General features: G+C 46.4%; 2 protein-coding genes across 6 annotated transcripts in view; one reads left to right on the forward strand and one right to left on the reverse strand.

The window, feature by feature from the left end:
- The window catches only part of c1galt1c1 (C1GALT1-specific chaperone 1), a 29,367-nt gene extending 24,729 nt beyond the window's left edge, over positions 1-4,638 (reverse strand). Inside the window, exon 1 of one of the 2 annotated variants that reach the window (XM_072505574.1) lies at positions 4,492-4,638. The gene's annotated coding sequence lies outside the window, so the exon portion shown is untranslated. The remainder of the gene's footprint in view (positions 1-4,491) is intronic. The other variant, XM_072505572.1, reaches the window with a different exon arrangement.
- The window catches only part of LOC140421136 (non-POU domain-containing octamer-binding protein-like), an 87,007-nt gene that overhangs the window by 19,410 nt on the left and 54,996 nt on the right, over positions 1-12,601 (forward strand). For 3 of the 4 annotated variants that reach the window (XM_072505570.1, XM_072505567.1, XM_072505569.1), the window contains exon 2: positions 5,168-5,519. In XM_072505570.1, the coding sequence (XP_072361671.1) occupies positions 5,168-5,519 (352 nt within the window). Of the gene's footprint in view, positions 1-4,794; positions 4,938-5,167; positions 5,520-12,601 lie in introns of those variants that run through there. The other variant, XM_072505568.1, reaches the window with a different exon arrangement.

A 12,601-nucleotide genomic window follows, 5' to 3' on the forward strand; every position in this document is an offset into this window, starting at 1 on the left:
AGCACACGGATGCTGTGGATGCATTGAAACGCGCCCTCAGCACAGCCCCCGCTTTGTAAGCCTCAGATCCACACTCCCCATACGTGATAGAAGTAGCGACCACAGACCGAACCCTTTCGGCCATACTCCTGCAGGAAAGGCACGATCGTCTAGGACCCATAGCCTATGACTCACGAGTCTTAGATCCGGTGGAACAAGGATTTTCAGCCTGCGAGGCACCTATTAGCAGTTTTCTGGGTGGTACAGTACTTGTCGTACATAACTGGACTCAACCCAGTAACCATTTTGACCGAGCACACCCTGACACAGCTTTTATTGGACGGCAGACTAAAAGACGGCACAGTAAGCCAAATCCGAGCAGCGCGATGGACCCTACACCTACTCCTATAGGGACGCGACATCACTGTAAAATGGACAAAAACGCACACGTTTCTGGACAATAATTTGCACTATACAGGAACCCCACATGAGTGCGAGATCATAGCCCCCAAGCACAGCACAAGCTCCTTTGTTCCCAAGTCTGTACCAAGAAAGACAGGTATCGGACCCCAGTCCACAGACAAAGCACTGAGAATTTACTTAGATGGCTCCTCCACAGTCCTTGAGGGAAAAAGGATAACAGGCTGTGGTATTTATGTAGAAGAGGCACAGGGATGCACTTTAGAAGAGATAGGTTTAAAGTTGCCTGGACACATAGGTTCGCAGGCAGCCGAGTTAGCGGCCATTGCTTACATTGTCCAGCACCCCGATTCATTCCCGACCCCTGCAGACATATATTCGGACAGTTTGTACGTCTGCAACAGCCTAACGGAATTCCTACCCCTGTGGGAATCGAGAGGATTTATTTCTGATGGAAAACCTCTACCCACAGCTCAAACATATCCTTCAGACAGCTAAAGGCAGGAAATATGGCATTGTTAAAGTAAGAAGTCACCATCGTTCCTCCCCACCCGGTAATGTGAAAGCTGACGCCCTAGCGAAGTCAGGCTCACGACATGGTCACTTTTGGCAACCCCCCCCCCGAGAGTGCCCCAGTACACACAGGTCAGGTCTCACAGACCAACATCCAAGACTTAGCCCAGGCACAGAAAGAAGACGAAGCATGAACAGAAATTTTAAAAGGAAACTTCCCAGCTCCCTACAAAAAGTTTAGGAATTCTTTGACGGTCCATGAGGGAATCGTTTTAAAAGATGGAATTTATGTAGTCCCTAGGAATGAGAAAATTTGTAAGTTCCATGACGGACATGGACACCAAGGGATTGAATCCAGCCTTGCCCACCTCAGACCTCTGCTGGTGGCCTGATTTGAAAACCGACATATCTCATTACGTCGAAAACTGTTTAATTTGTGCTCAAAACAACCCCGATAGGTATGCGAAAAAAGCCCAGCTATGCCACACCTGCCCTGTAAATGGTCCGTGGACAAAACTTCAATTTGATTATATTGGCCCCCCCCCCCCCTCCCACAGAAATGGATTCAAGTATGTGTTAGTGGTGATACCCTAGCGAAGTGTTCCCTTCGAGAACAAATACAGCCAAGTCAACGGCAAAGATCTTAACAGAGCAAATTTTTACGACACGGACTCTCCCGTCGTATTGAGTCGCACCAAGGTTCCCACTTTACGGGCAGTGTCATGAAAAATGTGATGCCGATATTTGGGATTAAACAAAAGTTCCACATTGCCTATCACCCGCAGTCCAGCGGCATTGTGGAGCACATGTATTTGTTCTCGAGGGGAACGCTTCGACCCATTTCGTAAATGTGTCTATCACCACTAACACATACTTGTCTCCATTTCTGCAGGGGGGGGAGGGGACCAATATAATCTAATTGTGCTCCCATTCGCACTGATGTTTATTAGGAACACAGTGTCAAGCTCAACAGGATATACCCCATACCCTCATGACCAGACGACCCATGAAGGGTACCGAATACTTAATAGGACTTGATTTGGCCAGCCCCGCAGTCACCGCCCTGACCCATGAGAATGCAGTCCAGCACATGTTAGAAAATATTAAAGCAGCACAGCTCGCTGCAGCTGTTCGACTAGGCCCTAAACGAAAGCAGAGTAAGGCCTGCTTTGATAAAAAAGTACATCCGACAGAGTATACAGTCGGACAGCAAGTAATGATCACCTTATATAACCCCAGCTCATTTCTCTCCCCAAAATTTGCAGGACCCTCTTCAATCTCAAACAAAGTAAGCCCCTCAGTTTATAAAATCACGTATCCAGACGGAAAATCTGGATGGTTCCATGGAAATCAACGTAAGGTTTATGGAACGCAGTGCAGCCTCTTGCACCACCTCTCATTGGCGATGGCAGACAATGAGGCCCCGCCCATTGACAACCCAAGTACCTCCTCCCCCAGCAGTAGCACGTCCACACATGACCTTGACCACGCCCCCACCCAGAATCAAATTTCACCCTGACGCTTGATTTGGCTGCTAGCGACAGCACAACTGAAGCCCCTGAGAGACCCGAACAAAGATCCCACATACCAGGCCCCAGTCACTACAGGCCCAGAGACCCCGGCTACGACACATTCAGCATCTTTGAAACGATTTGATTGCCCACAACGGAACCTGACCCACCACCCAACGATAGCGACAGCCCCCTTGTAACCTCCCAACGGAACATGAAACACTGGCATCGTGATAATTCCTGTCGTCTGACAAGGAATGATGAAATGGACCCCACATTGGCACAAGTCGCGTTAGCACGCAAACTCCATGAGCGAGTTTGGCACCCGGGTGATGGTGACAACTCCGAGTCTGATTCCCACCATGGTAACCCCTTTAAAAATCTATTTGGAATGGAACCTTGAGGTGTCCAGATGATGAGTCAGGAACCGATTGAGATTTACGGTATTCTGTACTCTGATGGAACCTGCCCGCTTTTATGTTTAGTTTGTGCTTAAATATTGTTCGTTCTCTCTTGTACGATTTTGTGTGTCATCCTCACGGACACTTTCTTGATGCAGTCATATCTACTCTTCCGACGCCACATGGCAGTTAAAGAAACACGTTTGTCTGGAGCCCATATATTTACAAATTTATAAAAATTTATATTTATATAATCACATATCCAAACGGAAAACCGCTCTTGGAAGGTCACTCAGGCAGTGGAGTAACAGCACTTATCCCCGTCTTGCCTTGGGACCCCCTATACATTTGGTCAGCCAAGCTCAGGTAGTGGAGTAACGGCACTGATCACTGCCCTACCCGGGGATCCCACCCGTTTATGCCCTGCCGCGGTTCACAAACACCGCCCCGTTTGGATAATTGTTTTCGAAACTCTTTTGCTGCTCTTTTCTAGTACTGTGGTTTAAAGAATGCTTTTTGCCACAACTTTTGCCCTTTCCGGCAACCCTTCGATTGCTATCCCCCACATACTATTTACATGTCAGAAACACATGGTTGGAAAAACAAGTTTGCAGAGGACGGAGCAATTGTCTGCCCACTCAGTCCATCGACCACAGGCTGCGAGAGTGCTCGCACTGTGACACAGACATTTTTTTCCCGCATGTCTTGTCTCCGCAAATGGTTGGTTAAAAAAAATGAGGGAGTCACATATGGTGACAATTGTAATGGGAAATTGACGTTAAGGAGAAACAGACAAACGAGATGTTAAGCGGCAAGATAGTGACAGACACTATGCTTGTTCCCCTAGGAAGACACGAAGATACTCAAAGGCAAAGGAAAACCTAAATAAAATGAAGACGACCCTGATAATCGGCATCATGATCGTCGCTGGAACAGTACAGTTGCGCGCGTTACCTACCTCCCACGCCACACAAGCCCCGAACACCCAACACAACCAACCCGGACACTACGCCACACATAGACCCAGCCATCAATACCCTCACATGGTGTGAGAATCTCGTTAAGTGGCATTCCCTGTCATACATAATGGAAGCCTTACTAGCGATAGCCATATTGTGGTGTCATCCAGACAATTAATTGCGAAAATGGAGGAAAGCCTCCCGCCCTCCAGTATACACATCTAGAACCCCTTTCCGCAGACTCCAGCAAACCCCACACTCTGAACCTTTCTCTTTAAAAAATTCCGCGGTTGTTGTTTTAGTTAATAAAGCTTACTTTGTATGAATGCTAGTAAGAAGAAATGTGATGCTATCGGATTTTTGTATTGTAAGATAAATTCTTTGATTGTTAAATAGCAGCATGAGTGTAGTCTAGTTAGAGACAGTTAGAGGTTCCCTTGTTGAATAGCAGCATGAGTGTAGTCTAGTGAGAGGTTCCCTTGTTGAATAGCAGCATGAGTGTAGTCTAGTTAGAGGTTCCCTTTTTAGGCATTCGAAGTTCACCATGGTATCTCTTTGCAAAAATAAAATAAACCCTCCCTCGGAAAGAAAGCAAATCTCTCGCAATTGCGAAACTGCGAATCGATTTCATGTGGCGAAATCTCAACGTTGCAGTCAAAATAAAATCCCCCCGAATTTAAAAACATTTCGGGGGAGGATGGGACTGACTTTTAAACATTACCAACGGATCCTCCCTTGTCGACTGCGCTTCTTGCCACTGAGCTTTTAAAAAAAAAAAGATTCGGGAAGAATTCGCTCGCATCGCCGCCCGCATTCAAAATGACGCAGGAGCGGAGCACATGCCGACCCGACCTTCGGCTCGCACAAAAGTGATGGCTCTCGGCCCGCAGACTGAGTGACGGCCGGGCCGACCAATGGGCGGTGAGCGAAGTGCGGTGTCCCATTGTGACAGCACAATGCGTCGTCGTCAACCCCACAGGATCCGCCAATCGATGGGCAGGAGGACAGGCGTTCACGCCCCTTCCCCCCTTGGACCCTCCCCCCCCCGGTTTCAAGTTCGGTTGAGGTGCGGGCTGGTTTTTTTTTTTCCCCGGCGCCCTTTTTTCCTCGCGGCTTTGGTTTGTTCGTCAGTAGCAGCGGCCTGAGATCGTGAGGTAAAAAAATCAAATTGACGGGGGAAAAAAAACAACACGATTGGAGTCGAAATAGCCAAAGCATCTTTTCCTGCCTTGCGTGCAAAAGTGTTAAAGAAAATACGCATCGAAGATAGGGGCCTTAACGTAGGGGGAAAAAATTGAGCGGGAGGCGGAATTCTTTCTCTTTCTCTCTCGTGTTCCAGTTAAAATTTCCGGAGCTTCAGATTTTTCTTTTGTTGAATCCCCAGAATCATGCAAGATCACATCCAGAAATCCAGCGGCAGGAACCGCAACGACAACAGCAGCCCGCGTAAGAGAGAATACCGCCAGGATGGAGGCTCGGGGCCCGGCGGCAGCGCCGCCAACAACCACCATCACCAGGCCTCCCGACGTGGCGAGCCGCCCGAGCCCGGCATCACAGTCGACATGACCAATTTCCGCAAGCCCGGCGAGAAGACCTACACGCAGCGCTGCCGCCTATTTGTCGGCAACCTGCCCAACGACGTGTCCGACGTCGAGTTCAAGAAGATGTTCGACAAGTACGGCGAGCCGTCCGAGATCTTCATCAACAAGGATAAAGGGTTCGGCTTCATCAGGCTGGTGAGTTTGCCGCTCCGAGCTCGGGGTCTTTGTTCTCCCCGCGCCGCCCCTCCCCGCGCTCACTTTTCCCCGCAATCACCGGCCACCGCCACTGAATCTTGACCCCCTCTCTCCCCCTACTCCATCCGTGCAAATCCACACGGCAGTGGATATTGGCGGCCAACTCCGATTGATTTTGACGCATTGTTGTATCTTGTGGCTGCAAAGGGTGTCGGTGCACATTAGCATAAGGGAAAACTTTAACCTCTTGTGCTATAATGTTTCCCTTTATTTTACAGTGTCAGCTGACATTTAAAAAAAAAATCACACATTTTCAGCATTGGTAAATTTGTACCAATCAAAAACAAAAGGTTTTGGTTCATTCTTATACCCTGTGCATGGAAAAAGCAAAATCAGTTTACTTGAGTGATATTGGGGAAATTACAAGCTTGGATTTGTCACTCCAGCGGAATTTCCTTGAATTTACACTACTTTATTCACAGCTGAAAAGCTGGGGCAGTGTTGATCGCTCGAGTGTATCACAGAATTTACAGTGCAGAAGGAGGCCATTCGGCCCATCAAGTCTGCATAATAATAATCGCTTATTGCCACAAGTAGGTTTCAAGAAAGTTACTGTGAAAAGCCCCTAGTCGCCAAATTCCGGCACCTGTTTGGGGATGCCGTTACGGGAATTTAACCTGCGCTGCTGGTGGTCTTCTGCATTACAAGCCAGCTGTTTAGCCCACTGTGCTAAACCAGCCCCGAAGGGCATCGGCCCTCGGACAGAGCACCCTACTTAAGCCCACTCCTCCACCCTATCCCAGTTACCTACCTAACCTTTTGGACACAAAGGGGCAATTTAGCATGGTCAATCCACCTAACCTGCACATTTTGGACTGCGGGAGGAAACCGGAGCACCCGGTGGAAACCCAAGGAGGCGAAAGTGCAAACTCCACACAGTCAGTCACCTGGAACCCTGAAGCTGTGAGGCTGCAGTAATAACCCCTTGTGCCATCCCCTATGAACTTTTGTTTTTGATAATTATAAATCTTATGCCTTTATTTGTAAACTGAAATACGTTGTTTGATTAAGACGTGAAACCAACACCCAATTTTCCAATTGTCTGGTTTGAAGATGTTTGGGCCACAATTATTCCCTCCAGGAAAATTGCTACCTGTTTGTAAGGTCTTGTGATGTACAAATTAGTTTGCAGGTTTTTCTATGCAAGTCGCTTGCTTTTTCAGTCATTCATTGTATATTGGGAACTTGAGATCTGATCAAACGTTTACTGCACATTTTCTTCTCATAAGAGGATTTTGTCTCCAATATTGACCAACTCAACAAATGAATGCTGCTCATAACAAGTGCACATTACGAGCAGTGAATGACAATCTTTAATAAGGCAGTGGAATTCTGGACCGCCAGTGCCCCAACATCCTACTCCTTAATTCACCTCTTTCCTCTTGTAAAAAGTAGCTGTTTGTGTATGAACACTTCAGGATAACCTTCTGGATCAGGAAAAATTGAATTGTAGTTTAAGATTCAGAGTTCCCAAATACTGCTTTTTAAAGCATCAAAAGCAATTTAAATAAATAAATTTAGAACATCCAATTCATTTTTTTCCAATCAAGGTGCAATTTAGCATGGCCAATCCACCGACCCTGCACATTTTTTTTGGGTTGTGGGGGTGAAACCTACGCAAACACTGGGAGAATGTGCAAACTCCACACGGACAGTGGCCCAGAGCTGGGATCGAACCTGGGACATTAGCGCCGTGAGGCCGCAGTGCTAAACACCGTGCTGCCCTCTAAAGCTATTTTTTCAGGTGGTTATTTTTTTCTGCATTAGAAATTGGTTAAATATATTTCTCAACCTTATTTTGTTTTCGCCAGACATCCTGACATGAGCCTTCTACCTCATGAAGATAAATTGTTTATTAGATCATGATATCTTTTCAAGTTGGTCCAGGTAAATTGTAATTGGGGATCATTGCCAGCGTGTGAAATACTTTAGAAATATATTTTTAAGCTGATTTTCTACCCCTTCTTATCCTAGAGACGTTTAACAATTAAAAAGAGGTGAATTAAGATTCCGTAAAGGGTATTTGTACTCCGAAATTATTCGCTATCGCTACTTTATAGGTCAACAACTTGGTGAATTGCTAATCCATAAAGAACAGAAATATTAGAAGAGGAAGTGGTATGGTATACTTAATGCCTAGATAATTTAATTGGTTAACAATGTATTAATTTAATTTTTTTTAGAGTAACCAATTATTTTTTCCCAATTAAGGTGCAATTTAACGTGACCAATCCACCTACCATGCACATCTTTGGGTTGTGGGGATCAAGCCCATGGGGTGAATGTGCAAACTCAGGACAATGACCCAGGGCCGGGATTGAGCCCGGGCCCTCAGCGTCTTAGGCAGGAGTGCTGAGCACTGTGCCATCGTGCTACCCATTTAAATTGAAAATAAGTAATAATTATTATTATCACAAGTAGGCTTACATTAACACTGCAATGTCTTTTTAATCTGTGTGGGAAATTACAGCTAGATGCAATTATTTGGTGTCTGCCCGCATTTCCCAGCAAGGTTTGCGAGGTAGTTACTAGGAATGGACCACCAGGAAGTCCATCTTTAAGCGGGTGAACAAGATCATCTTGAGATTTGTATGGGCAAATAAGACCCCGCGAGTAAAGAGACTGTATCTAGAGCGCAATTGGGTTGGGGGGGGGGGCGCTGGCACTGCCGAATTTATGCAGCTACTATTGGGTGGCTAACAAAGCCATGATTAGGAAATGGGTGCTGGGGGAGGGGTCGACGTGGGAGTGGTTAGAGGCGTCCTCATGCAAAGGCACCAGCTTAGGGGCACTTGTAACGTCACCTCTGCCGTTCTCGCGGCGCGCTACTCCTCAAGCCCGGTGGTGGCGGCGGCGGCATTAAGGATCTGGGGTCAGTGGAGAAGACATGGGGGTGGAGGGAGCCTCAGTTTGGACCCCGATACGTAACGAGGCAATACGGGCAAGATAGACGGAGGGTTTCAAAGCTAGCATAGGGCAGATATTAAAAGGATGGGGGACCTGTTCATAGATGGGACTTTTACCAGCTTGAAAGTGCTGGAGGAGAAATTCAATTTGCCCCTTTAAATGCCTTCAGGTACGCGCCTTTCTTAAAAAACAGACTGACATTTCCGTTGCTACCCCAACGCAGGATACAAGACTGGGTGGTCTCCGGCACCTGGGTAGGGGAGGGGAAGGTGTCGGACATCTACCAGGAACTACAGGAGGCGGAGGAAGCCCCAGTGGGGGAACTTAAGGGCAAGGAGCTAGACGGGGAGCTGGATGCGGGCCTGTGGGTGGAAGCCCTAAACAGGGTTAATTCTTCATCATCATGTGCCAGGCTTAGCTTAATCCAGTTTAAGGTGGTCCACCGGGCACACATGACGGGCAACCAGAATGAGCAAGTTCTTTGGGGTTGAGGATAGGTGTGCGGCAAGCCCAGCAGACCATGTCCATATGTTCTGGGCATGCCCGGCTCTTAAGGGAATCCGGCAGGGATTTGCTAAGGCAATGTCCAAGATCTTAGACACGCGACGTGGGTGGTGCCGAGTTCAGAGATAGCAATCTTTTGTGTGTCAGGCAATCCAGGAGTTCAGGAAGCGAAAAAGGCCGACTTATTAGCCTTTGCCTCCCCGGTAGCCCGGAGACGATCCGGGGATCCTTTTATTGTGGAAGGACTCGAACCCCCCCCGAGTGTGGAGACCTGGATTGGTGACATGGCTGTTTTTCTTAGTCTCGAGAAAATAAAGTTTGCCTTGAGAGGGTCCAGGGTCCATGACGGGGTTCTCTCGGAGGTGGCAACCGTTCCTCGACTTTCGAGGAGAGCACTAAATGTCAGCAGCTCTTTTTTCTGTATATAATGTTAACGATTATCTTGTGTTAAATGTTGCTAACGGTTATGCAAAAATTATGTTTCGATAAAAATATTTTTTAAAGAAATGCATGGACCACCAGGGTGGCATGTGGCACAGTGGTTAGCACTGCAGTCTACGGTGCTGAGGACCCAGGTGCGAATCCTGGCCCTGGGTCACTGTCCGTGTGGAGTTTGCACGTTCTCCCTGTGTCTGCAAAGATATGTAGGTCCAGTGAAAAAAAAATAATTGGGTACTCTAAATTTATATGTTAAATGTAATATACTTGGATTTCCAAAGGCTTTGATAACAAAAGGTTAACACTCAATATACTGAAACAATCTATCAATATGTAGCAACACTTCGATAACATTCAGGCTTTGCCTGGCAAGTACCATTTGTGCCTCAGATGTGTAAACCAACCATTTCCTCATGACATTGAACTGCATTAATGTCACTAAATTCCTAGAGGCTACTGGAATCAGCCACACAAACACTCGCTGCAGGAGCAGATCGAAGGCTGAGAATTCTGCAGCAAGTAGTTCATGACTCCCCAAAGCCTGTCAACTGTCTACAAGATGCATGTCAGAAGTGTGATGGAATACACACAGTTGGATGGGTGAATGTGGCTCCAAAAACACTCCCAGAACCACGACACCATGCAGGATGAAGCAACACGCATGCTCAACACCCTATACATCTTAAATATCCCAGACAGCACCATCTGTGGCATGTGGTAAGAGACCCAATAGGAGGGAAGAGCCTACTTGACATCGTCCTCACAAATCTACCCGTCGAGGATGTACCTGACCATAATGTCATTGATAGGAGTGACCACTACTAGGTCCTTATGAAGTCCCACCATCGTGTTGAGGATGCCCTTCATTGTATTCGGCACTATGACCGAGCTGTGCGGTAGATTTCCAATGGACCTTGCAGCTCAAAACTTGACATTCATGAGGCACTGTGGGTGATCGACAGAATAGTTTTGTACCAAATCTGTAACTTCATGGACTGGAATATTTCCCACAGTGTTTAACATCAAGCCGGGTGATCACAATGAAGAATACAGCAGGGCATGCCGGGAGGAGTGCGAGGCAAATGAGGTCAACAGAATGAAGCTACACTAGACTACTTGCATGCCAAAGTGTGCAAGCAACTTCAATAGAGTTAGGCGGTCCCATAACCAGTGGATCAGATCTGAGCTGTAGTCCTGCCACGTCCCATTGTGAATGGTGGTGGGCGATTCAATCAACTCGCTGGAGGAGCAGACTCCACAAATATCCCCATTCTCAATGGTGGGGGATCCCAACATGTTGGTTCAAAAGACAAGGCGGAACCATTTGCAGCCATCTTTAGTCAGAGATGCTGGTTAAGTGGTCCATCTCTGCGTCCTTTGGAGGTCCACAGAATCACACGCTAATTCCAGTCACTCCCTGTTCTATTAAGAAATGGCTGAAGACATTCGATGCTGCAAAGGCCATGGGCCCTGACAATATTCCGGCAGTAGTATTAGAAACACGTGCTTCAGAACAAACCATGCTGCGAACCAATCCATTTCAACACTGGCATCTACCTGGCAATGTGGAAAATTGCCCAGGTCTGTCTTGTCCATTGAAAGGGGGACAAAAGCCCTGCTAATTACTGCCCAATTAGTCTACTCTCCTCGATCCTCATTAACAAAGTGATTAAAAGGGTCGTTTATGAAGCAGCTCAGCAATAGTCTGCTCGCTGGCGCTGAGTTTTGGTTCATCCAGAGCCACTCAGCTCTTGACCTCATTACAGCCTTCGTCCAAACGACAAAAGAGCTGAACTCGTGCGCGGAGAAAAATTGGCTATGATATCAAAGGAGCATTTGACTGGTTGTGGCATCAAGGAGCCCCAGCAAGATTGAAGTCAATGGGAATCGGTGTGGAAAACCCCAATGGTTGACATACCGAGCAACAAGGAAGGTTGGTTGTTGGAGATCAATCATTTTGTGCTGGGAAAATACATCAGGAGCTCCTTGGGGTAGTGTCAATTCTGCTGCTTCAGTAATGTTCTTCCTTCCATCATTAAGGTCGCAAGTGGGGCTGATTTCAAAATTTTCAGCATTTGTGATTCCCCGGATACTGGAGCATGCTGGTCTATATGCAGCAAGATCTGAGCGACAACCACCATGGGCTGATAAATGGCAAATAACATGTGTGCCACAAGTGCCAGGAAATGGCAATCACGAGAGAATCTAATAATTTCTTGGCATTCAATGACATTGCCATCGCCAAATCCCTCACTTCACTATTAATGTGCTGAGGGGAGACTGGACCAGCCATATAAATACTATGGTGACAAGAGCGGGTCACTCCAATAGTGGCTAGGATACTGGAAAGAAGACACAATAGTTTATTTTTTTTAAACTTGTGTGGACAGGATACCTTGCTCCAGAAGTGATTTTGCAAAGAAATAGGGATATATGGTATGTTAAAATGAACTTTATTAACAGTCTCAGAAAAACTTTAACATCACATCAGAGAATAGCTAACAAATATGTCTCAAAACAATGCTAATCAATACAGTGAATACAATAACCCTTAAACAGCTATCTTAGTTCCCACTCCAACAAAACACCTCCGTTCTAAATCCACGGTCAGCACTCAGGAATACGTTCTTCACAGATATGTTCTCAGAGACTGTTTTAAAGGAAAACCTGTCAGAACCATGCAGAAACTCTAGCCGTATTTCTTCAGAAGCTGCATCGGCTTATTTCAGTTTACTTTCTAACCACACACTTCTGAACTGCCTGGAATGAAGCTGCTAGTCCATCTACAGACATCTCTTTTAACTGAACTTTTGCTCCCATCTCCTATTAACATTCTGCAAAATGTCTGATACCATGGTTCCTAGTAATTACATGTTACCAAGCTGAAATCTAATTAGCTCCACAAGGAATCTCCTTAATCCAAACAGCATTCCATTAGCCCAAGCTTTTTCCAATGCTTTAATTACATCCGTGGCTCCCAAAATCTTTCAACCTCGGATTCTTTAAAATCACTGCTAATTCATGCTTTTAACCCTTATTGCACCAAATGCCTATCATACGATATATCTAAAATTCCTAGTTTTGTCCCACCATGCAGGAAAAAACAATCCCTTGAATGGCAGCGCATCCACTGTGTTAACACTGACTTCCACCACCAATGACTCAGTGGCAAC

This window comes from Scyliorhinus torazame, chromosome 5, assembly GCF_047496885.1.
Source record: "Scyliorhinus torazame isolate Kashiwa2021f chromosome 5, sScyTor2.1, whole genome shotgun sequence".
Classification (NCBI taxonomy): Eukaryota; Metazoa; Chordata; class Chondrichthyes; order Carcharhiniformes; family Scyliorhinidae; genus Scyliorhinus; species Scyliorhinus torazame.